The sequence below is a fragment of the Stegostoma tigrinum genome, chromosome 13 (genome assembly GCF_030684315.1).
Source record: "Stegostoma tigrinum isolate sSteTig4 chromosome 13, sSteTig4.hap1, whole genome shotgun sequence".
Taxonomy (NCBI): domain Eukaryota; kingdom Metazoa; phylum Chordata; class Chondrichthyes; order Orectolobiformes; family Stegostomatidae; genus Stegostoma; species Stegostoma tigrinum.
In genome coordinates, this window is record NC_081366.1 from 52264173 (window position 1) to 52291704 (window position 27532).

At 39.8% G+C, this 27532-nt stretch overlaps 1 protein-coding gene across 2 annotated transcripts in view; it reads left to right on the forward strand.

The window, feature by feature from the left end:
- afap1l1a (actin filament associated protein 1-like 1a) overlaps positions 1–27532 on the forward strand; it is a 195505-nt gene that overhangs the window by 80474 nt on the left and 87499 nt on the right. The window contains exons 1-3 of one of the 2 annotated variants that reach the window (XM_048543075.2): positions 5593–5767; positions 21304–21432; positions 27282–27365. In XM_048543075.2, coding sequence (XP_048399032.1) covers positions 5734–5767; positions 21304–21432; positions 27282–27365 — 247 coding nt within the window. In that variant the 5' untranslated portion in view covers positions 5593–5733. Of the gene's footprint in view, positions 1–5592; positions 5768–21303; positions 21433–27281; positions 27366–27532 lie in introns of those variants that run through there. The other variant, XM_048543076.2, reaches the window with a different exon arrangement.

Consider the following 27532-nt stretch of genomic DNA (forward strand, 5'->3'; position numbering starts at 1 on the left):
GCCTTCCAAATCCACAGAGCTTATCCTAAAACATTTTCATCTCAGGAATGTACGACCTGAGCTCTAGTATTTGCTGAATTCCAGTGGTTGTTTTCTTTCCCCCTTACTGTTAAAATCCTATTTAATATTGTTTTGCTCAGTAAGCTCACAGAAAGCACTATCAAAAGAAGTGTTAAAGCCTTGTGCAAGTTTCTTTTGAAGTAATGATTTGAGATTTAAGATAGTTTTGGCTTCTCCTGTTATTTTATGGTGCTTACCCATAGGAATTTTTTTTTAAAAATGGTAATTCTTTTCTAGTTCCTTTTATGTTGGTTTTTCCTTATTTATTTGAACGTGAACATAAAATCATTGTTTTAATTTGGACCTGATCACAATGTCTGAATGTTTAAGCTGTTTTCTCCCTTGAAAATATCCTCTAATTTATTTGTTGTTTTGTTCACACTGAAACAGGGACATAAATAATATTGTAAATATTGTAGTTTGCAGACATGTGCCATAATGGGAAGGGTAAGGTACTCAATACATTTAAAGAAAGTCAACTTCACCTCAAAGATAACTTCAAAACTTCAGCTGAAGAAAATTGAGGAATGCTTCATGAGCACAGAGTAAGGGCGAATTGAGACTAATCTAAACCCTGCTGATGAACCCAAGTCTGACCAGTTAAAGGTAGCATAATTGAATCTTGGGAGCATATCTCATTCTCAACCTCATTGCCATAGGTCACAGAAGCCAAGAGAGGAGAGAACAAAATAACAAAATTGCGGGTAACTTTTATAATCAATAAAAACTGAAAGAAGTGCAGATGTTGTAAGTCAGAAACAAAAACAGAATTTGCTGGTAAAGTTCAGCAGGTCAGGCAGCATCTTTGGAGAGAAATCAGAGTTCTAAGGAAGGGTCACTTGACCCGAAACATTAACACTGATTTCTCTCCACAGATGCTGCCTGACCTGTTGAGCTCTACCAGTAATTTCTGCCTTTGTTTATGAGTAATACCCTTCAGTTTTCCCTGATAACATTGTACTCCCTTGCTAATGAGAACCTCTCCTTGAAGACTCTTTCCACTGCCTGTTGAGTAGGAGTTCTAAATACATATGACCTTCAGAGAAAAGATTTCTTCTCATTTTAGTCTTAAATTGATGACCCCTTATTTTTAAACTGTGATTCAAGTTCCATATTCTCCCACAGGATGAACATCTCTCTATCCAACCTGTCCAGCGCACTCAGAACCTTCTATCTTTCTATCATGTAATCTCTTATTCTTCTAACTCCTAAGGTAGAGGCCTACCCTATTCAATCTTACCACATAAGGCAGCCTGCCCATTTCAGGCATTAATCCAGAAAACTTTCTCTCAACTACTTTTACACATTTCCTGAAATAAGGAAACCAATACTGAGCACGGTACTCGAGATGTGATGTCACCAATAACATTGTAGAACAGAAATGTAATTTCCCTACTCTTTTGGTTGAATTCCTTTCACAATAAATGATTATATTCTCCTGGTTTTCATAATTATTTACTGTATGCACAAACTACTCATTTGCATTTCAAGTACAAGGACACCCAGGTGCTTCTGCATCTTATGGTTCTCCAGTCTCTCTCCAATTTTCCTTTTGGTTTTTAACAAAACTTTTAAGCAGCAGCAGAATCAAATCATGCCAGTCAAAAAGTAATGAAACTCTGAAACAAAAGCAGAAATAACTGGAGAAACTCAGCAGGTCTGGCAGAGTCTGTGGAGAGAAAGCAGATTCAACATTTTGGGTCCGGAAACAATTCTTCAGAAATGAATGATCTGAAGAAGGATGTCTGGACTCAAAACACTGACTCCTTTCTGTCCACGTACGCTACTAGGCTTGCTGAGTTTCTTCAGTTATTTCTATTTTTGTTCAAGCCGATCAAATTGCCCAGAAAAGGCACGATCTTAAAATAATCCAAGGAAAGAGCCTAGCTGGAAGGAGCATCGGCACTCAGGGTCAGGTCAAAAAGTAATCCCAAATCTGCAGCAGCGAGGAAACATTTGTCCTGGGGTGATTTTTCCCAAATTTGCTAATTTGTGACCGTGGTCATGCTTTCTCATTTTTTAATTGGTGGATGGAGTCTCAAAGTTGAAACGTCAAAATAATTTTCACTGGGATGCGGCTCAGTGGTTGGCACTGCTGCCTCACAGTGTCAAGGACCCAGGTTTGATTCCAACCTCAGGTGACTGCCTTGATTGCCCAGAGGGCAGCTAAGTGTCAACCACATTGCTGTGGGTCTGTAGGTCAGGCCAGATAAGGATAGCAGTTTCCTTCTCTACATGAATGAACCAGATGGGTTTTTCCTGTAAATTAACATTGGTTTCATGATTACACTGACATGTGAATAAGACAGGGGGATCAAAAAGTAATCAGGTTGAGTAATTATGAATGTATTTTAACACATTGATATCGTATCACTTGGTGCTTAAGAATTAACAACACAACTGGTATGAGTATAGATGCAAGAAGTGACTGACATCTGCAAAGCAAACAGGCAAGTCAAAAGTACAAGTCATGATGGAATCTGAAGCAGCTTGAACTGGCAGCATGGAGGCTCGGTGGTTGGTACTGCTGCCTCACACCACCAGGGACCCTAGTTCAGTTCCAGCCTTAGGTAAATGTCTGTGTGGAGTTTGCATGTTCTCCCCGTGTCTGCATGGGTTTCCTTCCATAGCTCAAAAATATGCAGGTTAGGTGGATTGGCCATGCTAAATTGCCTTAGTGTTCAGGGAGGTGTAGATTAAGGGGATGGGTCTGGGTGGGATGCTCTAAGGTTCAGTGTGGACTTGTTGGACTAAAGGGTCTGTTTCCACAGTGTAGGGATTCTATACTAATTGAATTATTATTTAAAACTACAAGCCTGAACAGGTACAAAAACACCTCTCAATTTCTAACTTTCTCCACTGATGGTACTGCCTGTAGTTTAAATTCCACACACAGCTAATTCCCAAGGGAATATTTTACATTTGTGATAGTAACTGTTGGTGTACTTTTCAATTACAGCCTGATTTGTTTTTGTCCAAACTCTACACACATGGCCTTTCCAATGCAAGTCACTAGATAGCAGTCTGGAGTGGAAATCCTGAAACACTATTCCCCTCCCTTACCCAGGGCTGTAAGGTTACAGCTGCTGCTCTCACTTAGATCAGCAGAGACCAGGAATATGATATTCACTTTAATAAAAACAGGAAACAATGTAAAGCACACAGCAGGTTAGGCAGCAACCCTGGAGAGAGGAACAGAGATAATGGCCCTGGGATTCATTGAGGCAGGGTTTTGCCAAGTTAGGAGGTGCCCAAACTCACTGGAGTTTTAACTTGGCTGTGTGTGGTTGTGTGCATGTGTATGTCTCTCTCCCTCCCTCTTTTTTTTGAAACTAATTCCACCCAAGTAAATAAATTAGATGGTCTGTTGAGTGGATAAATCTTATAACATGAGCCCACATCCCAGAAGCAGGCTAATTTAGTGAGGAAGAGATCTTGGAGTCAGGTGTAGCACTTTCTGATTGACTGATATATTGATTGATTAACTAACTTAGGTGATTGTCAATTGAGTGTTCAGATATTGTAAGATTGGGAAAGATCAAAAGAACAGTTAGAGATTGGGGGAGAAGGGGGGTAAGATTGCAAGTCAGACTTTGTATGAGAGATCCAGGGTTGGTGATGGAATCAACAACAGTACCATCTCACCTGCGATAAATTGAATCAGAAGTAGATGGCTTTGTTTTAAGAACTGTCAAAATATTATTCTTTTATGAATGAAAGTACTTAATAGACTGTAGTCTGCAATATAGAACTATATATAAAAGACACCATTTCTCGTGTGTGCTTGGATTCGAGTTGAATTGGCGTGATAGGGTGAAAAACTGGAACAATGCATGAGCATGAGCGTGGCACCAAGTTGGCATAAGGAGTGTGAGAGCTTTGGGAATAGGTAGAGGATATTAGGTGCCATAGATGGATCATGAGAAGACTTTTTTAAAATTTTATTCTTTCACTTTAATTTATGGATGCAGTGCTGGAGCATGAAGGTAGCATTTCTGTCCAGTCTGCATTGGCAGCTGTTCAGCTCTTCCTAGGTCATCCAGCCCAACTTCTAGACTGCAAGCAAAGATTGAAAATGGGGAATGCATACAACCATTTTTAATGTTTGGGATCACAGAGGTGGGAATTGTCCTGCCTTTGAGGAACTGACTAGGAAACAGAAATCGGGTCTGAGTCAGGTCAGCTAAGCAAGTGCATGGGAAGAGTTCCTATGCATACTAGGATATAAATACAGTGAAACTGGCAAAGTTTGTTATTCATTTCAAGACCCATTTAAGTGGCACTGGACTGCAATGAGAGTTAATTCTGGAATAAAGGTATGACTTAGTAAGTTAAGCAAACAAATTGGAATTCATACAGTTGTGTCAACCTATTTGCTGTCCAGTTTTACTCAATTTTGAGCATAGAGAACTTATAATCTTGAAATAACTTGGTAACTTTATTTATTTTCTAAGTAATAAGAATACAGCAAAGAAAATGCAATGGATTCCAGATTTCAAACTTAATTGCAATGCTGTGTTGCTGCAATTATGAGAATAGGTGTCTATTCAGGATACAGATGCTGGGACATGGACAGCATAGCAGGAGTTAAGACAATGACCTCGTCTCTGGTGACTACCCTGAAGCAGAGAGTAAGCTTTGGAAATATATGACAAGTTTCTCTAGTGGTCTAATTGAGGGCAATTTGATACAAAGGCAAACAAAAGTCAAGCAGTCCAAATTTGTCTGCACTGAGAAAAGTTGATTTCAGCTTTGAATATAGGCAGGATCATAAAACTGGCATCAATCTAATTTGTAATAAACAAAGATAAAGTTGCATTGTTCCAGAGGACCATAGAGCTGCTCCCTCATTGGGGAGCGATGATGGTGGTGAATTTAACTAGCAAATAGAGAAATAAGAGCCAGCATTCTTGCTTCTGATTACTCTCTGGTGACTCCTGCTGCAAACTGTAGATGTGGGTGCCAGTGATGATAGCACGGGGCTCAATTGCGGTATCCGTTATACAAGTTAAAGCTTGAGCATGACACCCCCGCCCCCATGTCAGGGTCTTCAAGATTAGGGGAATGAATTTGAAGAAAAAAATGACATGCAGAATGAGATTTCAGTAAGGCCTACTGTGTGCATGATAGTTGTATTCCCATTGTGAATATTCTATTAATGCTGTTGGAGACAAAACAGATGTTATTGACTATTCCATTGAAAGCAGAATGGTCAATGGATAAGATTCCTTTACGGAATCTCAAATGTTTCAATGGAAAGCTACAGATTTTAATTTCAAAACAGCTTAGAAATTTACCAGATATGAACAGTGGTCTCTTTAATATCATTACACAGCACAGACCTAGTGAGATCATATACTAATGGTAAGCAGACAACCTGGTGCCAGTAAAGGACAGCAACCCTTAGGATTGGCTGGGCCTGCAATGAAAGGTATAAAAGAGAGCAACATGGAATCAGAGAAACCAATCAAGTTTATGTTAAGTTGCCAGCAGAGCGTTTATGGCAGGACACATCCCTGTGGGAGGGATCACAGCTGCTTGAAGAGCAACAAGAGAAGTAATCAAACCAAGGAACAGTGCACTCTGCAGTAATTGTTCAGTCTGAAGAGGAAAAAGTCCATGATTTGATTTAAAACATTTATTAGACTTGCTTGGTGGATTTTTGGGTTAAAGATGTTGACTGGACCTTACATAAATGTTGAAAGCGGTAAGTTCTAATAATCAGTTGTCTCCTGATAATGTATGAGTTCCACATTTTTCAGTATTACATTACTATTTTTGTGCAATGGAAATGAAGTAGTATTAGTATAAAACATACCGTAACTTGAGCTGTATAAGTCATCCTGCTTTATAAGACAACTCCAGCCGCAAAAATCATGGTTGGTTATATTCAGAATATGAACTGATTCCTTCCTTTCAGCAACAGAATGTAACTTGTTTTAGAAGATGGCCTTAATTTCCAACTCAAATTAGCATGTTTTAGTCATTAGTATCTACATTGGGCACAATGGATCAAGCAACAAAGACCACATTGTAATATGCATGAGAGTTTAAGACATGTCTAAACTTTGCAAGGAATTCAGAAGGCATTTCAAAACAGCAAGGACCCACACCAGTAGTTCATGTTTATCCTCAGTGTGTACTTTGAGCCCCATTTTCTGAGGCTTCAAACATTGACTTATATACCAAAACATATGATATTTTATGTAAATCAAGAGTTTGCCAAAGTTTTTTTGCATCATATTTTTGATGCAAGTGGATATGAGTGTTTGAACAACATCAAAATGTGAACTGTCAAAATATTATATTTTATTAGTGTAAAGTAAGGGTTATAGTGCCAGCACAATGAGAATAGTTCCTTTACTCATTTCAAATTTCACTTTGCTGTTAGCCAGTTCATGTAATGTCGTTAAATAGATTTGTTGGCTATAGCAGCTGCATTTTTTTTCCTTTACACTTTCATGGGCATTACTGGCAAGGCCTTTCCATTGGCTATCCCTAACTGCTCTTGAACTGAAAGAGTTGCCATTTGGTAACTTTAGATTTTGTAGCAGTTGGTAACAACTGAGTGACTCGCAAGTGACTTCCAAGATAAATAAGAGTCAGCTAAGTTAATGAGGGACTCGGGTCTAAGGCCAAGTCAGACAAGGATGACGAATACCCTTTCCTAAAGGTCATTAATGAGCCCAATAGGTTTTTATTACAAACGATGGAAGTTTCATGGCAGCTTTACTGGGACTGACATTTTATTCCAGATTTATTAGTTAAATTTAAACTCTACTAAATGCCATGGTGAGGTTGGAACCATGTCCCTCATTAGTCTGGGCCTTTGGATGACTAGTTCAGTTACATTACCACTGTCACCATGTTCTATTCTTCACTCTTGTATAGATTCATATACTAACTGGTGTCAGTCAGACATGAAACTGTTTTGCATGGAACACCAAACATAATGAATAGTGCAGCTTGAATACACTGTTAACAGCCAGACACTGATTGAAAATGGTTGGACTTACCTGAAGATGTATCACTCCGCTTTCTTTCAAACCCAGGCCTTAACACTTGATTTACATCATGTGCACATGTGTGTTCAGACCATGCATCAAATTCATAGCTTAAAGATTGCACAATTACAGGCATGAGAAAATTACAAATCTATATACAGTGCCCTTAAATCATCTCAATCATTTACAGCCATCCATTGATATGCAAGCCCAAAAATACATTGCCCATAACAATGACCACCACCAGTTTAGAGAGCTTCATTTATGAATTTCATGTCCACCAACGTTTGCTCAGAGCCTGTCTTCAAGTCATAATGTTTTTTTTCTCATATGCAGCCGGAATCAAAATCAAAATCATGTTTTGTACTTGCTGTTTCTTTTAATCCCTTATTATGGCATAAGTATAGGTTCTATTAAAATTTTGAGTTCTTTCACATGCTGTACATTAGGCACGTGAATGATATGTGAACAAGTTCAACTTTAATTTTCATAATTAAAGAAGAGGAATATATGATGCCAGCTTGTATTTTCCTTGGTTTCGAACCCTTTGTTGACTTACACTCATTTGATGTTGAACCTTATTCTAATGAGATTCATGACAACTAAGATCATCATTTAGCATTGGCAGAATGAGAGTGGGAGTGGGAACACTTTCGAGTCAAATTTCCAAGTCACACCCACTGTTGTAAATTGTTGAGAAAAGTAGTATTTGAAAGTGAACTCTAAGAAGCTTTATTCTGTAAAAGAAAATAAATATTTGCATTTATGCAGCAGTTTCAAGGCCTCAGGAAGACCCAAAATTAAAGTTTCAAGAATATATATTGTTCAAATGGGCTGTTAATCTAAGTGTTTATCTAATACTGAGAAATCTGTTTCTAGTTTTAAAGTAGAATGCCTTATCAATAAATAAAAGTGCATTTCATAACATCCAAATATCTTACCTATTTCAAAAATATCACAATAAATTAAAAAGTTGCTGGCAATTAGCAGCGCTAGGGTCATCCTGCAACATCACTGCCAGTGAGAGTAGCTAAGACTGGAATCTCACATGAGAAAGTTATGAAGCCTAGGAATGAATCTTTGAAATTTTCTGTTTAAAATGTAAATAACCAAAAGCAAATTTTCTTCTGCCAAATAAACATTTATGTTTGTTTATTCACACGTATTGTTTTACTGTTTTAAGTAATGTTTGCATTTGGCGGTGAAACATCTGTCACATTGATATGTTAAACCAGCAGTTTATCTGCAGGGCAATGCTTTGTCTGAGTTGTCACCAGTCTCACTGCAACTTATAAAATATAATTGTGGCAACTGAGGCTAAATTTTTCTATGCGGTACCTGGTTGTTCCTTCCTTTACTCCATCCACAAAAGTTATAAGTTGCTTTCTTTCAATTTTATTGGACTTACATTTCAGTGATTTTGATCCTTCTGACTTTCTTCTGAATCTGTCCACCCTCTTTGTTTCCCCATTTGCAAACACAAGGTTTTCTTTTGCAAATACCATTTGTCTTCAGCTCTATTCCAATCATCAGGTTTTGAGGGATGGTTACTGGCTGTCACAGTAAATCCCAGATGTACGGCATCAAACAACATGTCTCAATGTTAGATGTTCGTCAGAGATTATCCATTGATAACCAAGAACGCAACATTTCATCAGTATCCCACAATCTATTTAACACATGGCTTTGCTAAAAATAATGATTGAGGAATGCAATAAGTTTCATTCATCTCTAGGTTCCCTTTCAGCCCTTGGGAATGGAGAATACATTGTAAATGCCTTCCATCACCATGGTTTCCCAACCCCCTCAGTCATTTGGTAGTAAACGGGACAGGGGAATCTTTTATACAGGTGTATTTTGTTGCCAGACTTCCTCATTCCACACTTGTGGGATAGATGGATAATTTTGCCTCTTGCTACCTCGCTGCCTTATTCATCTACAAGAGGGAAGAGTTGTATGTGCACTTTGCCTTTGAAGATAGAACATAGAACATAGAACGTTACAGCACAGTACAGGTCCTTCAGCCCTCGATGTTGCGCTGACCTGTGAAACCAATCTGAAGCCCATCTAACCTACACTATTCCATTATCATCCATATGTTTATCCAATGACCATTTAAATGCCCTTAAAGTTGGTGAGTCTACTACTGTCGCAGGCAGGGCATTCCACGTTCTTACTACTCTGAGTAAAGAACCTACCTCTGACTTCTGTCCTATATCTATCACCCCTCAATTTAAAGCTATGTCCCCACAAGCTAGCCTTCACCATCTGAAGAAAAAGGCTCTCACTGTCCACCCTAAATAATCCTCTGATCATCTTATATGTCTCTATTAAGTCGCCTCTTAACCTTCTTCTCTCTAATGAAAACAGCCTCAAGTCCCTCAGCCTTTCCTCATAAGACCTTCCCTCCATACCAGACAACATCCTAGTAAATCTCCTCTGCACCCTTTCCAATGCTTCCACATCCTTCCTGTAATGCGGCGACCAGAACTGTACACAATACTCCAAGTGCGGCCGCACCAGAGTTTTGCACAGCTGCAACATGACCTCATGGCTCCGAAACTCAATCCCTCTCCCTATAAAACCTAACACACTGTACTCCTTCTTAACAGCCCTATCAACCTGGGTGGCAACTTTCAGGGATCTGTACACATGGACACCAAGATCTCTCTGCTCATCAACATCACCAAGAATCTTACCATTAGCCCAGTGCTCTGTATTCCTGTTAATCCTTCCAAAGTGGATCACAAAGATGTTCTCTTTTAAGGACTCTATGTGCTTTGAGTATGCAATGTTGCAACTCTGGCTGACAGTGTGTCTGCTATGAACCTACCCTCTCAAAAATAAGTTAATTTCCTGTAATGTTTGCTTCATAACTTGTAATGTGTTTTACATAAACTAGGCCATGAAGTTAATCAATTTTTAATGAGTGATTGATTATTAAACGACTATCATTAATATAATATATACAAAAATTTAAGTCAGAGCAGGGACCTTGTTGGTAGCACTTTTGCCTTGCAGTCCAAATGTTGTGTTCAAGCTCAAGCCCAAGACTTGAACACAAAAATCTGAACTGACAGACTTCCTCCATACTACACTATCAAAAGCAGCGCCCCTTGCATAAGACTTTAAACTGAAGTTCCATCTGCCAACTCAGCTGAGCATAATACATCCTGTGATATCATTATGAAGAAGACGAAGTTGACTTTAGTGTCCTGACCAACATTTCTCACAATTAATATCCCAATATCAGATAATCAGGTCATTATTGCTTATTAGTTTGAGAGAGTTTGCGGTATGCAGTCAGCTGCTGCATTTCCTACGTTACAACATTAACTTCAATTCAAAAATTACTTCTTGCTATAAACACTTACAGAATATCCTGTGGTCATGAAAGTTGCTGTACTCATGCAAGCCTTCCTTTGTTCCATGACAATCCTTAAAGTCACTGTGCAGTGTGCATTGCTTGGAGTATTATTTTAAATTTATCTTCTTTATCAAATCTGATTTATTTATCATTTCACCTGTCATTAGACTGTGGGAAGGGTCAATATTCAAGGTGCAAGAACAGTAGCTGACTCACTCTAAACTATATCATACTCAATAAACAGCCAGTCAGAGACAGATGACGCCGGCCTTGAATGATAATTTGATATCTTTGTAGATAATGCCACTGTGAGGCACAGCTGCTTTTGTGTCCAAAATGTTTTTATTTTAATTTTACAACCATTGTCCAAATTACATCAATAATATATTCAAAACAGTGAAGACCTAAAATGATTGTGATATTTGATTAGATGACCCCCTTGTGCCTTAAAAGTACTGGCATCCTACTTTGCTTGATATCTTTTGGCACATTTTCAAATCTAAATCCAGGATGAATACAAAAAGTAATTAGTGTACTGAATAGTTAGTGATAGAAACCAGACATCAAGCATTCAAGCGTCATACAGCAGCCAATCAAAGATGCTTTTGACTTTATCTTTTTTTAAACTGTTGACCAGGGATACCATTATCTGCCCATTTCTATCACACATTTTCTCTCCCTAAGCTGTGAAATTGAGTGTGTAACACTTTACCTCCCCTTCTGCTAAAGTTGGCTTGCTTCATCTGACACATATTAGAGAGTTCGCACTGGCATAAAACAATGGGATGCTTATATCATACAAAGACTCCAGTTGCACTCTTATAATGTTAAACAGAAAATTTGCAGCCCACCTTTATAAAAATGGAATTAAGAGATACATTTCTTAACGTTGTAGTCATAAAGATGAAAGATGAAAAAGTTACTTCTTTAAATCACCAAACTGACTTGGGTCATTGTGAGCTTGGCTAACGTCAGTCACACTGAGCAATCGTTAAGTTAAAGGTAATATATCTTGAAATACAAGTGACTTATTTTTATTGTGGCCAATAAATGACATTAAAATCATTTTAACCCAGAACGATCATTGATATGGCGGCAGAATAGGTAGTCGTTTCAAATCATCCTAGCTCCAGTACTGCATTATTTCTTCAGGACAGGCCATTTCAATTCAGAAGCTTATGCAGTCAGGGTGAATGAATCATTTCTTTAAACTGTGTTTCAAACAAACACATTTTATTGACTCAACAAGCTAGCAAATATGACAGTTTCCTTTAGCAATGCAATCATAAGCTGACAAAACAACTTAAGTGCATCAATAACCTGAGGTATTTTCAGTATTGTTTTAAATAAATAGAGATTGACTAACACAATATAAACCTAACTGCGGAGGTATTAACCCAAGCTACCTACAACTACAAACATGTGGCACTCAGCCCCCAGGAAGAATGTAGCAGTAGGTGGCAGAACCACCTGGGCTGCCTGGAGTTAAGACGGCGTATCTTTTAAATGTCAGCTCTGATTGCAAAAAATCTCTGATAAATCATGACAGCTAAGATAAAGAAAGGAGCCTGTTAACTGAAATTGCCTTAAATCCACTGTGACCTAATTCTTCAGCAGGTTTGAATTCCAGTGTAACTCATGACCTATTGCCCTACTCGCATGAATCATTCAAAAATCTGCTTTGGGTTGACTTCTGTTCCTTTTAACTCTCAAGCTGAGTTTATGCTCAGAAAGCATTAGCCTCAAAATGCACAATTTATTTTTAAAGGCTATAAATTACGGTCAGTAACCTATTTCTAGCCTAATATGGTATGATACATTATTTAAACTGTGAATGTGTCAAAACAGAGCCTGAGTGATTATAGATATAATGGGAACTGCAGATGCTGGAGATTCCAAGATAATAAAATGTGAGGCTGGATGAACACAGCAGGCCAAGCAGCATCTCAGGAGCACAAAAGCTGACGTTTCGGGCCTAGACCCTTCATCAGAGAGGGGGATGGGGGGAGGGAACTGGAATAAATAGGGAGAGAGGGGGAGGCGGACCGAAGATGGAGAGTAAAGAAGATAGGTGGAGAGGGTGTAGGTGGGGAGGTAGGGAGGGGATAGGTCAGTCCAGGGAAGACGGACAGGTCAAGGAGGTGGGATGAGGTTAGTAGGTAGCTGGGGGTGCGGCTTGGGGTGGGAGGAAGGGATGGGTGAGAGGAAGAACCGGTTCGGGAGGCAGAGACAGGTTGGACTGGTTTTGGGATGCAGTGGGTGGGGGGGAAGAACTGCACCACACAACCAGCCCAGCTCTTCCCCCCCACCCACTGCATCCCAAAACCAGTCCAACCTGTCTCTGCCTCCCGAACCGGTTCTTCCTCTCACCCATCCCTTCCTCCCACCCCAAGCCGCACCCCCAGCTACCTACTAACCTCATCCCACCTCCTTGACCTGTCCGTCTTCCCTGGACTGACCTATCCCCTCCCTACCTCCCCACCTACACCCTCTCCACCTATCTTCTTTACTCTCCATCTTCGGTCCGCCTCCCCCTCTCTCCCTATTTATTCCAGTTCCCTCCCCCCATCCCCCTCTCTGATGAAGGGTCTAGGCCCGAAACGTCAGCTTTTGTGCTCCTGAGATGCTGCTTGGCCTGCTGTGTTCATCCAGCCTCACATTTTATTAACCTGAGTGATTATACTTTGAGTAATTAATTGACTGTTTAGTGTTTGGCATGCCCTAAGAATATAAAAGGCATTGTATAGAATATGATTTTTTTATCTGCTATTTCATCATATCTTTTACCCCACTTTCAGCCAGAAAAGGAATTAGTGAACAAATGTTGGAAGTGTCTAATTGCCTAACCTATCATGCATGCCAATTGCCTTATACTGCAATAGTAAATGCTAAATAGGGCACAGCATGGAATATTCCCAAACTGATGCAAGCATCCTATGGGGTCACAATTATCATTATAAATGCTGTATAAAGCAGGGGAAAGAAATACAACTATTGAGAAACTTGAAGAACAACAACTCATGATTATACATGAAGCAGACCTTCAAACTCCTCCTTAGGAAATGGATTGGGCTAATCTTCACCAGAAACATCTTGACATGGATTTGCTGTGGTGGGCATCCACTTGCTGTGTAAACATTATTGTGCTTGGCCATGCTTAAATTGTACTTGTGTGTGTGGGTGCACCTAACTCTAATCTTCCAGTCCATTAGAGGAAAGACAGGCCTAACATAGTCGTACAAGCACAGAAAAAGATCCTTAGGTCCAATTCGTACATGCCGACCGAATTTCCCAAATAATCTAGTCCCAATTACCCTCGTATTCCCCATATCCCTCTATACCATTCCTATTTATGTACCTGTCCAAATACCGTTTAAAGGTTGTAACTGTACCTGCCTCTACCACTTCCTCTGGTAATTCATTCCACGTATGAACCACACTCTGAGTGAAACGGTTGCCCCTCATGTTCCTCTTCCCTCTCACCTTAAAAATAGTTTTGAACTGCCCTACCCTAGGAAAAGACTTTTGCTATTCACCTTTTCTTTGCCCCTTATGATTTGTTAAACCTCTAGAAGGTCACTCCTCAACCTCTTATGCTCCAGTGAAAACAGTCACAGCCTATCCATCCTCACCCTATAACTTAAACACTCCGGCCCTGGCAACATCTTTGTAAATCTTTTCAGTACCCTCTCCAATTTAATAATATCCTTCCTATAGCATACAGAGAGCCATTCCTTCAGATGACAGTAGCACTAAAATGACTGATGAAATGTAGGATTGGTGGACCTAGCTGCTTACTTATCACTTCCTTGGATTTGGTTGGCAAAACAGGAAAGGTGTAAGTGGAGAATAAATCTATGCTTCAGTCTGGCAACTGAGTTCGCCCATCTGCTCTTTTTAAACATTGTGAATTGTATTGTGGGTCTTGAATTCTTTAATAGAATTATCAATTGAGATGAAGAAAGGTTTTGAATAGCTGTTAGAATGTCTCAGAACGCAGGACACTATTGAGCCTTTAAAATCTTGATATTGCATTACAGCATGCATATCAAAAGCCATTACAAAGCCTCTGATAAGTTTGTAAAATATACCAAGCTTCACAAAAGTATTTGTCCTTGCCCAAACACTGTTTATAGAAAGCACTGTAATGGAAACATATTAAAAGGGCAGATTCGCAGCATGAGGCTAGGAGCCTAATACCTCGATACATTTGGGGCCTCAAAGCATCACTCTCAGGATGCTTATTTTTAAAATTTCAATGGCCTAATTGACCAAGGGATGAGCCTAGCACTCCTTTAAAGGCATCAAAAGCTGAAAATAGTAGGTAAGTACCTTCCTGGACACCAATGGTAAAGGCACTGTTTGCTCATGTCTTGCTGAAGACAGCAGACAGTTCCTCAGAGGGCCAATAGTATCAGTGGATCCAGAAATTGTCATAGAGGAAGGTCCAGTGCTTGCACTGTTATAGGTAGGTCTTAGAGGAAACGGGTAGAGAATAGACATAGATCATCTTTAATTGACCCTGCAACAAAAGCAACAGCTATGTGCAACATGTACCAGGCGTTCAGATTCACCAAAAGGAAGTTTGACTATTGCAGTTTGCACTAAACAGACCTCTTAACAAGCTCAATTCATGTTAAGAAAGTCTGCAATTCCCTCCCCATCAAATCGCAATCCCCCCCACCTTGCCATGGAAATTGCAAACCAAACCAGAGGCATTTGGATCCTGAGGGCAACCTCAGGGATCATAATATTTAAATCCCACCTGCATCAGGTCCTGACCCCACAGCCCCTTAAAATTTAGTTCAATTTGTCTCACTTTTAACTTTTAATTGGTGCACTTGGAATTTTCACCTGCTTGTCAACAGCTACATCTCCTGAATTCTCACTCACTCACTACAGAAGCTAACAATAAGCTTAATTTGTGCATCTGTTCTACTAATTTGATGAAATATGTAAAATATATAGCAGGATTCTTCCTATAGACCTGTAAGTGAGGAGATTCAAGTGGCTAAAACAGAGCAGAGATCTAACTTGCACAAAATGCATTAACTTGTACAGATTTAGCATCAAGCTGGTTAATGTGTGCAGTAATAGGAGACAGAATGTTATTTTTGCTTTTGATCATTTACGTTATAACATTTGGAGCAATGAGGAAACTGTGTTTGACTCGTCAAGACTTGGGGTGAAATCTTGTTGAGGGGTCTGGAATGTCATAAGCCAGCTGGAGAGCTAATGATCTGTGTTGCTACTTTCTGGGAAGGCTTGTCAAACCACATGCCAATGAGCCCATCAGCAATTCTTCATCTGCAATCAAGACTCTGGGGGCAGAGATCCCACCTCAACAAGACCTGGCAGCCAATCAGAAGCTGGCAGCTGTCTTGTGTCAGCAGCGCCATGGAGGAGACTGTGGTTATGGGTGGAGTAACAACCCCCACCCCCAAATTCCCCAGATCACGGAGGACCCAAGCCAAAAGTAAGCAATATGGTAGGGTGTGGTGTGTTCTCAGTTGAGGGTCATGGGAAGGGGCAGGTCAATAGCAAAGGCAGAGAGACAGCTCCCAGCTATCACTCCTTTGTCTGATGTCCAGTTCCTCCATCAAACTTTGATTGTTTTTGATCAAGGGACCCTCAGCCCCTAAACTGTCTTCAAAACATGGTGACAGGTCCTCTTGCATCTGGGGTAAGACATGCAGCAGGCCAAGGCCCTCAAGTGGTCCTTGATTGGCCATTATTGTCCTTTTATCAGCACTGGAGTGGATTAGTTCTGGGTCATCCCACCCAGGACCTAATTCTGGCAGAGGTGGGATTGCAGCTGTGTTTAGTTATGCCAACACTTCACCTAATCTTCAAGCTGCCCCTCTCTGGAACAGAATATTTCACTTTTGATCTGTTTAAACATAATTTGAGCAGATTGTTGATATTGTTCTTGTTAAGATTCTGATGCGAGCTTTTTGTGGTTGATATATGCAAGCAGATCAGATGTTGTGTGAGGTACTATCCTAAACCCTTTGAAAAGATTTACATGTTTTGCTTTAAATTGGATTACCTTGAACGGATTGTGGACTCAATGGATCTTAAGGCATTCTGGAGTATAGCCTGGCCTCTGAAATGCAGTGTCACCATGGCCCTAAACTTCAGCAGTATTATAGTGCAGGCATCTCTATTTTAACACCAGCTAAGTACAAAGATACCTGTTGACAATCCTATTATTGTATTTAGTACTTTTATGTGATTTTAATTACTGATATACTCCAGAAATTTAGTATGGAGTTTAAAATTCTGCCAAATTAGTGGTAGGTTGACTGATAATAGTGTTAATGAGTTTACTTTTTTACTCACCTTTGTGAAATTTGGTTTCCTTGTGTTTTCCCAGTTCCAAGAAAATTACTCTTAGAGCAGTTTGAATACTTTCCGTGGGAGCGGTGTTATTTATTGACACAGAAAATAGCCTCTGCTGATTGTTTGTGCTACTTATCTTCAGTTTGCTTTGGGCTGTGATCTAGCTGTGAGGTATGATAAAGCCGAGAGGCTGAGAGGAGGAGGGTGAGGAAGACTGACCTTGTAGAGGTTGAAAGTTGTATGGATGTGTTAAAAGCCACAGTAATAATTTTGCAGAAGTGTTTGCTGACTGGCAAAACCCAGATTATACTGATGACCACTTTTAACCAGGTTCCTTAAAAAGAATAAACTGAATGGTGCGGTGGATATATTGGACATTTAAATTACCAACAAGAGAAAAAAGGTATTTTATCACTGAATTAATTAATTGATATAAACTAGTTTTCTTACAGGACATAAGTAAGGTTTGCTAGTGAACATTAAACTTAGAGCTAAGCAACCCCACAATAAGCAAATTGGATCAAAACTGTCTCATTCATTTAGGAATGGTGTTGGAGAAAGAAGACTTAACTGGAGGACACTTTCTGAATGCTCCCCACCCCTTCCCACTTCAGTGGTGGAAAAATCCAGAAAATGAGCACAAAGACAACACTAAAGTATTTACAAACATCTTTAGCAGAAGTATTTAATTGAGTGTTTAATTGTATTAAGGTGAAGAGATTCACCCCTGCTGATATATGTATTTGCAGATGGAGACAGTAGTTTAGGGAATTGGAAGTGTCAAATTATAACCTAAATCTCTGCACAAGTATTGTCAAGTAACAACAACTTATGTTGACATTGCATCTTTAGTGTGATAAAATATTCTCAGCTGCTTCACAGGACTGTTATAAAATGAGTAATGACACTGAGCCACATAAGGTAGTGTTAGGACAGATGGACTAGAGCTTGGTCAGAAAGTTAAATTTTAAGCATGCCTTAAAGGAGAAAAGTGAGGTAGGACGGGAGCTTGGGACTCAGTTAACTATAGCTAAGGTCAGTAGAAGCAGAACAGTTGAAATAGAGCACAGCATTAGAAGACCATGAACATATTGCAGTGTTAGGGGGATGGAGGGGATTACAGAGACATGAAGGAACAAGGGCAAGGATGGATTTGAAAATAAAGATGAAAATTTTAATAACAATGCATTGTTTAAACTGAAATGTAAACATGTAAAGGTCATGTTCTAGTTCTTTTCTCCAAACGGCATTGAAGACTGGGTCTTTAAATTTACCCAAGGCTGAGTTAGATAAACTTTTGAAAGAGAAGAGAATCAAGGGTGCCATCAGAAAAGTGGAACTGAGAACGCAACTAAAACAGCCATGACACTATCAAATGGTGTAGTGGGCCCAAAGGACCTATTGCTGATCCCAAGTCCTGTGTTCCGATATTCAACCCGTCACCAGCTGGATATCTAATTAGTAATAGATTGTTTAATTTAGCTTGCTACCGAGGAACAATATCAAGAAATGGTTACTGTCAATGTATACATCAAAGGGTGTTGTAATACTGGGCCAGTCATGCATCTAGCCAGGCTCTCAAATACATCTAGCCATTGTGATATTGAACGGCACAATAAGCTTGACAGCCTGAATGACCTACTAATTTTCCTATGTTCCAATCTACAACATTGACATCTACCTGACAAAATGGAAATCTTTTCCAGTATACTGCCCACTAAAAAAAAAGACAAATCCTATTTGGTCAATTTTAGACTCAGCAGTAAATGATGGTTGTGTTTGATGTTACTGTCAAGGGCCACTTAGACACCAATACCAATGCCCAGTTGAGTTCTGCCAGGATAACTTAGCTTCATGGAGGAGAAACTGAACTTTAGGAGTGAAATGGGAACCACTGGCCTTGACCTCAAGCACCATATAACCAACTGTGACATATAGAGAGAGAGTGAGATAACAAGCTGTGGAGCGGGATGAACACAGCAGGCCAAGTAGCATTTTAGGAGCACAAAAACTGACGTTTCGGGCCGAGACCCTTCATCAGAAAAGGGGGATGGGGAGACAGTTCTGAAATAAATAGGGAGAGAGGGGGAGGTGGATCGAAGATAGATAGAAGAAAAGATAGGTGGAGAGGAGACAGACAAGTTACAGGGGTGGGGATGGAGCCAGTAGAGGTTAGTATAGGTGCGGAGGTACGAAAGAGATAGGTCTGTCCGGGGAGGGCAGACAGGTCAAGGGGGCGGGTTGAGGTTAGTAGGTAGGAAATAGAGGTGCGGCTTGAGGTGGGAGGAGTGGATAGGTGAGAGGAAGAACAGGCTAGGGAGGCGGGGGATGAGCTGGGCTGGTTTTGGGATGCAGTGGGGAGAGGGGAAATTTTGAAGCTTGTGAAATCCACATTGATACCACTGGGCTGCAGAGTTCCTAAGAGGAATATGAGTTGCTGTTCCTGCAACCTTCGGGTGGCATCATTGTGGCACTGCAGGAGGCCCAGGATGGACAGGTCGTCTTAGGAGTGTAAGGGGAAGTTGAAATGGTTCGCGAGTGGGGGGTGCAGTTGTTTACTGCGAACTGAGTGTAGGTGTTCTGCAAAGCAGTCCCCAAGCCTCCGCTTGGTTTCCCCAATGTAGAGGAAGCCACAACGGGTACAGCGGATGCAGTATACCACATTGGGGAAACCAAGCGGAGGCTTGGGGAACGCTTTGCAGAACACCTACACTCAGTTCGCAGTAAACAACTACACCTCCCACTCGCGAACCATTTCATTCCTTGGATGACATGTCCATCCTGGGCCTCCTGCAGTGCCACAATGATGCCACCCAAAGGTTGCAGGAACAGCAACTCATATTCCGCTTGGGAACCCTGCAGCCCAATGGTATCGATGTGGACTTCACCAGCTTCAAAATCTCTCCTCCCCCTACTGCATCCCAAAACCAGCCCCGCTCATCCCCGCCTCCCTAATCTGTTCTTCCTCTCACCTATCCCCTCCTCCCAACTCAATCCGCACGTCCATTTCCTACCTACTAACTTCATCCCGCCCCCTTGACCTGACTGTCCTCCCCAGACTGACCTATCCTCTCCCTACCTCCCCACCTATATTCACCTCTACTGGCTCCATCCCCGCCCCTTTAACTTGTCTGTCTCCTCTCCATCTATCTTGTCCTCTATCCATCTTCGATCCTCTTCCCCCCTCTCCCTATTTATTTGAGAACCCTCTCCCCATCCCCCTTTTCTAATGAAGGGTCTCAGCCTGAAATGTCAGCTTTTGTGCTCCTAAGATGCTGCTTGGCCCACTGTGTTCATCCAGGTCCACATCTTGTTATCTCGGATTCTCCAGCATCTGCAGTTTCCATTATCTCTCACATATAGAGGGAGTGTTTTTTTGTGGGGAAACAGTATGACTAGAGGCCATCAATTTATGGTAGATACCAAGAATTTAAATAGAGAATACAGAAGGAGGTTCTTTACCCATAGAGTGGTAAGACAGGAGAACCTGCTACCAGTTGGAATGGTTGAAGTGGATAGAGTAGATGGATTTAAAGGACAATCTATACAAATGAAGGGAGGAGAAGGAAACAGAAAATTGCAGAGACAGATCTAGATGAGGGAAGATGGGAAGAGAGTTAACTGGATCATAAACACTGATCTGGACTAGATGTGCTAAAGAACCAGTTTTTACCCATATGTCCTATGTTAGCAAGGAAACATGACCATTTGAATTTCCTTTCAAGCTACACGAGTTTGCTTTGAAAATGTATCTCTTTACTCCTTATTTTCTGGGTCAGAATCCTGAAACTCCTCACTCCATCCCATGAAAGAATGAAAAAGGTGCCAAATTTTAATATCAGGTTCGCTTTACCTTTATTTTTCAAGACTTTTGATTTTGTCCTTCCAAATTTGAGGTCTGTCTTAAGACATTGTTTTCTGAAAATAGTAATCAAAGAAGAAGTACTCATGGTTAATGGTATATCACAAATGGCATGGCTACAGAAACAATTTGAGGTTTTCAATTAAAGAATATCATACAAAATACAAATTAATATAATATTAAAACAGTTGACTGGAATGTGTTTTTTGCAATTTCTAACTGGATGTGTAACTTATAAATATGTTAAGAAATCATAATGTCAGCACTCCACATGTTCTTCTATTGATTTTCTCCATCTCTGCATCCATTGTCTTATAACTAACACTGGTATTCTTCACCTCATCCCTTCACCCCATCCCATCTCTTCACCATTACCACCAGCTCATTCAACCAAAGCTTCTGTATCTTTGGAGTTATTTAACTGAATTTTGTCTACATTTCCATCGACCTGCCTTGTTTCGATAAACAATTTTCTTCATCTGTATTTACAGCTATCAATCCTAAACTTTCCATTCCACTCCCGTTTCCTCCTGTTTGCGACCCACCATATCAGTATTTCCCACATTTAAAAATGTTTTGAGGTGTTGCACAAGTTACTGGCGTGGCTTATCCTGGAAAATGCATTTTGTGTCATGGGATAATTAAGGAACATGCTTTTCATCCTTTAGTGGTGGAGCAGCTGATCCCGGAACTGAGTCTGTTACTGAAATTATTGGACCATGAGTACCTGAGTGCCACGACCCGAGAGAAGACAGTAACAGTAAGCAGCATGTTGCAGAGACTTCAACCACCATCTGGTCAGTGACATCAGCAAATTGCTTCTCTCTCTACACTAAATCAGAGTTCTGGAGTTGAGATTATGCCATAGTTTATGAAGTATTAAACTTTGTTTGCATTTGTATTTTCCTTAACTTCATTGCTCACTCTCAATTTCGTTTCTCCCTCAACTGGGAGCGATGCACAATAATTCAGATTTTATCACCATTACTGTCGCTATCACTGTATAGTGACAAACATGAGCTGTGTCTGAAAGGAGTTAGCTCCCAAAGTGAAAATCTCTGGATCCTAAAGGGATCTTACACCACAAATCTGTCCCTAAGTCCGAATTAGTCAACCTCTTTCATTTGTAAAATACAAAACAAATGACACACCTGACCATAAGGGTGCTCTTCTGGATATGTTCAATTTATTTTTAAATGTTACGTCTTCAAGATATGTTATGATACATCTCTGGAGCAGGTGGAACTTAAATCTGGCCCTCCTGACCCAGAGGTAGAAATACTATTACTGTTCACAAGAGCACCAGGTTAGGGCTGAAATAATGGCCAGCTCACTAGGGGATGTTCTGCAATTTCATCTGCCTCTGTTGTGAAATAATAGACGCTGCGCTATTGTATATATATATATATATATATATATATGCTTTATGCAACCTTAGATTGTAAACTTTTGACAATTAATGCTTGAAATAGAAAGTGTTCTGTTCTCTTCACTGGCATCCCACACCAGTTAGCTGGGTTTCAGTGAATCATAAAAACAAAACCACAACCCAGAAAGAGGCCATTTGACCCAATGAACTCATGCTGTTAATGAAAAACTACCTAATGTAATCTCACCCTTCACCACCCACCCCGCTTTCAATTCTTAACCCTATAGAACGCAACTCTTCAGTGGGTTATTTCCCTTCTGAACATTTTCATACACATTCTCTTTAAAATTGTGTTATCTCCTGTAATGAATGTAATTGAAATTTCACTTTGCCATTACACCGAATGTCACATCGCTGTCTAATTTTTAAGTTTGGTTATAAATCAAGAATGTTTATAACCTGTAACATCTGGTGATAAGTTCATTCAACAGTTCTATTGTATGGGGCTTTGTGTGGATCCACATGATAAGACAGAATTATCAGCTTTTACCCTTTATCATGTAAAGATATGCAAAAAGAGCAAACATTTGCTTCAGTTCCTGGAAGAGATTAAAGCAGTTTTGTGCTGTCTAACAATTTCCAGATACAATGAGCTAAATGGTTTAACAGCTTTGAAGTTTTACAGTAATTTGACAACGTCATGCCTCTTCAGGACTATTATGAGTTTCAGCTAACTCTTAAAGTGTGGCTTACGTCAACCACATTTAATTGATGGCAGAAATATTTCAATGACTGCTTCATTTACAAAACTCTGATCTCTCAAAGAAATAGAGCTGTACAGCACGGAAGCAGGTCCTTTGGTCCAACTCGTCCATACTGACCAGATAGTCTTAATTAATATTATCGCATTTGCCAGCATTTGGCCCATATCCCTCTAAACACTTCCTATTCATATACCTATCCAGGTGCCTTTTAAAGGTTGTTATTGTACCAGCCTCCACCACTTTCTCTGGCAGCTCATTCCATTCACACACCACCCTCTCCGTGGAAACATTGTCCCTTTGGTCCCTTTTTAATCTTTCTCCTTTCACCTTAAAGCAATGCTCCCTAGTCTTGGACTCTGCCACCCTGGGGAAAAGCCCTTAGCTATTCACCCTATCCATGCCCCTCATGATTTTATAAACCTCTATAAGGTCACCCTCAGCTTCTAACACTCCAAGGAAATTAGCCTTGGCCTATTCAGCCTCTCCCTGTAGCTCAAACCTTTCAACCCTGGCAACATCCTTACAAATCGCTTCTGAACCGTTTCAAGTTTCACAACATCCTTCCAATAGCACCCGCAACCAAAATTGAACGCAGCATTCCAAAAGTGTCCGAATCAATGTCTTGTAGAGCTGGAACATGGCCTCCCAACTGCTATACTCAATGCACTGACCAATAAAGGCAAGCGTACCAAACACCTTCATTATCCTATCTACCTGCAGCTCCACTTTCAAGGAACCATGAACTTACACTCCAACGTTTTTTTTATTCAGCAACACTCCCCAGGACCTTATTATTGAAAGTATAATTCCTGCCCTGATGAGCCTTTCCAAAATGCAGCACCCCACACTTACCTAAACTAAATTCCATCTGCCACTCCTCAGCCCATTGGCCCATCTGATTAAGATTGTGTTGTGCACTGAGGTTACCTCCTTCGCTATCCACTACACCTCCGTTTTTGGTGTCATCTGCAAAGTCATTTGCAGTAATCTGTGTCAGCACGTGGAACTCATTAATACTTAATTGACAGTTCAATAATTTGTACAATATGTCTACTTAAAGTGTATTATTACATTTCTAGGTTTGCCATTTATGTTTTCAATGTAAGTTGTATTTTCAAAGAATCGTTTTTGAGCTGTCTAGTAATATTTGATGGCTGTGGGTGATTGCCTTGGCCAAGTATTACCTGGAAAGAATAAAGTCATTTAAAAAGAATAATTGAAATATTTTACATCAAAAGTGTTATCTTAGGCTTTTATGTTTTAAAGACACAAACTTGAATGACAGCTAGCTTTGTGTTCTGCCAATACTACTCAGAAACCAGCACCTTTCTCTGAATCTGAACATGTGCAGTCAAATGCTGAAAACTGGAGCTGTTACCAGTGACGCTATACTTCTCACAAGATGTCTTTTTGAGATTCCCCTTCCTGAAGTCCCTATCCATCTCTCTATTCGGCAATCAATTGGAAATACATGACTGACAATATTCCTCATTTATGTTCTTAGTTTTGCTGTAAGAATCAATGAAAAGGTTGCATCTTATTTTTAATGACATGCAAAGTTCATAATTGCTATGAAACACCCTTTCTATTTCTAAAAATGTCATTTATATTTGCTGAATGTTAAATTCTTTGATTTTGATAAGAAGTTCCAATAATTTTAAAAATATTTTTTAAAACATTTTTTTTATCTTCTACTTTAATCCCACATGTATGCCCCATGTATTTATTCTGTTATCTGCAAACCTTAAAATTTAAGTTAAAAGCTTTCAGTGTGTGTGTTTTTAAAGTTCTTTTAGCTGTTGAAATGCTTCATTGTGATTGGCTGCTTACTCTGCCTGGTTACATCCACTTGATTTGACACTAGAAATAAAGTAAGGTATGGAAAATGGAAACCTGTGCCATAAAGATCTTTTTGGGCAGTTTTCTTCAAGGTCAATTGAAAATTGATTGAAAATTTAGCCTAATAGTTGAAATATGATTATCCCATAGTGCTGCTTAACCTCTCTCCTCATCCTTGGGTTAAACCACCAGCAGTCATCTCTCCCGAGTGAGAGAGCAATCCTATGGCCTGATAAGGCTATGGCAACTTTACCTTTAATTTTAGTACTTATAACACTAAATGCATCTGGCGAAGCAATGAGTATGAAATCATACAATTGTTGATTACCATATATAGTAAGATCACACCTAATGATCTTTTTCACAAGAAGGAGCAACTTTTTCATGCAGAGGGTGGTGCATGTATGGAATGAGCTGCCAGAGAAAGTGGTGGAGACTAGTACAATTACAACATTTAAAAGGCATCTGGATGGCTAAATGGATAGGAAGGGTTTGGGGGGGAGGAGCCAAATGCTAGCAAATGGGGGTGGATTAATTTAGGTATCTGTTCAGCATGGACAAGTTGGACCAAAGGGCCTGTTTCAGTGCTGTAGAACCATATGACTCTATAACCAGATGTTCACTGGAACAGCATAAAAACATATTTTCATTTTGAATAAGAATAAAGCAACGATACCTGGTTCCATATTAGTAACTTAAAATTAAACTGAACCTGATGTCAAATGTCATTGTATTGGAGAGTGCTTCTTTTGGAATTCTGATGGCAAGTTAGAAAAAACTATATAATAATATTAAAGGGATGTCAGGTATTAGGAACAAAAAACCCCATGAACTGAGATTAGACCGTTACAAATTAAGAGAACCTGTGAATTCAGGTCAAAACTTACATCAAAGTTTCATTAACCTGAAGCGTTTTAACCCTTTCCCATTGAGCTGTTGCACCAGTTTTAATTATGTTCATCAGAAATTTGAGACTGATTTATATGTGTTATGATCCTAGACCAGACTCCTACATTTCTTGTGGTCTCATTAGGACTAACTTATTAACTAGCCTATTTAAAATAGGTCAGAAGACACATGACACTAGGTTATAGTCCAACAGGTTTATTTGAAATCACAAGCTTTCGGAGCATTGCTCCTTTGTCAGGTGATAACCAACTTCACCTGATGAAGGAGCAGTGCTTTGAAAGCTTGTGATTTCAAATAAACCTGTTGGACTATAACCACTTCACTTGATGAAGGAATAGCACTTCGAAAGCTTGTAATTTCATGTAAACCTGTTAGACTATAACCTGGTGTCATGTGACTTCTGATCTTGTCCACCCCAGTCCACCACCAGCACCACCACATCATGGCTATTTAAAATAGATGAAGTTTGAAAATCCCAAATCCGTATTAATAGATTAAAGCCACAGAATCCATGGCTTTGAACTACCAAAAATAATCACAATTTTACCAAGTCAAAAAGTAAAATATCTCTCAATATCCATATTGCACTCCAATATTTGCATGAAGTCATTATTAATTTACAAGTCACGGCCAAAAAACTCAAAGAAGTCAACGCAAATTAAGCAGCAAACTGTGGTGAAATATAATATTCATAGATTTGTTAGCATCTTACCCGGAGTCAGTAATTACAGTCAGCCATGAAAGTCTTGTTAACACTCAGATCATTCTTCAGAACAATTTCACTCTCCACCTGAGATTTTGCTTCTTGGTGTCACTGTCTTGATGACGTAGAGAGCCCTCACACTTGCTCACCTTCTGGTGAGTTAATGTCATCATCTGGAAGATTTTCTAACACCAGCTCCTTGGCTAAATTCCACCTCCCCAGGCACCCACACAGCCATGTTTATAAGCACCAATTCACTGTCTGGAACCTCTTCCTTGGTTCCTAAGCCAGAGATCCAATGAGATCAGGAGATTTATTTCTGTCTCTGGTCACCTTTTGTGGTTTCTTCAGTTTCTTCTAGTTTTTTGGTTACTTTTGGAACTTAAGGGTCCTTACTAGCTCCCTGTCTCACTCCTGGGTACAATGTTCAGTGATTTATTTTCCTGGTTACTAATTTCAAAACACCTGAATCTGTCTTCAGTTCCCTCAAAACACCTTTGGAACCAATTTCTCAGCCTGAAACATTGGAACATCCTCCTGTGTCCTATGGTCTCCCCTTTTATAGAGCACATACTGGGTCCTGGGACTTTTGGTTTTACATGGCCTATCAGTAGTATACTCCCATCACCTGGGTGGCCGCACCCTTTAGATGTTTAAAAGAAATGTCGAGCCCTGTGTTTGTGTTCTGTCCCACCCTGTGACTATGAGGGGAGCCTGAGCACATACCAGGAACTGGAATTCTCCACTTTTGCCTGAAGACCCTGATCGAGCCATAGTAAATAATTTTTATAACAAGCCTTAATATGAAATGACAGTCTCCCTAACTAGGCATAGCTAAGCAAAGATTAGTAGGACTTTGAGTTGCTAGAAAACAAACATTGGAGGGTGGCAGTGTTTTACATGGAATGGTTTAACATGAGGTACTACACAGCATTTTTAGTTCAGGCTATTACTTGTATCAGTTTATCAACTAAAAGAAGTGTAGAAGTTGAAATTTCAGTGTCTGATCACTTGGTTTCTGCCCTTTTTTATAATTAAATTTTACCCTGTCTCTTTCCGCAGTTTCTGAGACTAACTATATGTACATGAACACGTCAGATTGCCGGAATGGGACAAGTTTTGTAGAATCCTTATTTGACGATTTTGGTATGTCAGTTTTTTTTCCTAAAATAAAGGTAAACTACCAGACTAATTATAAATTACTACAGTTATAACGTTCTATTTCCAAGCTTCTACTTGTGTAGTATCATTACCTTAGGAGCTACAAGAATCTTATCAAGACAGTTCTCATTATATGGGAAATATAGACATGG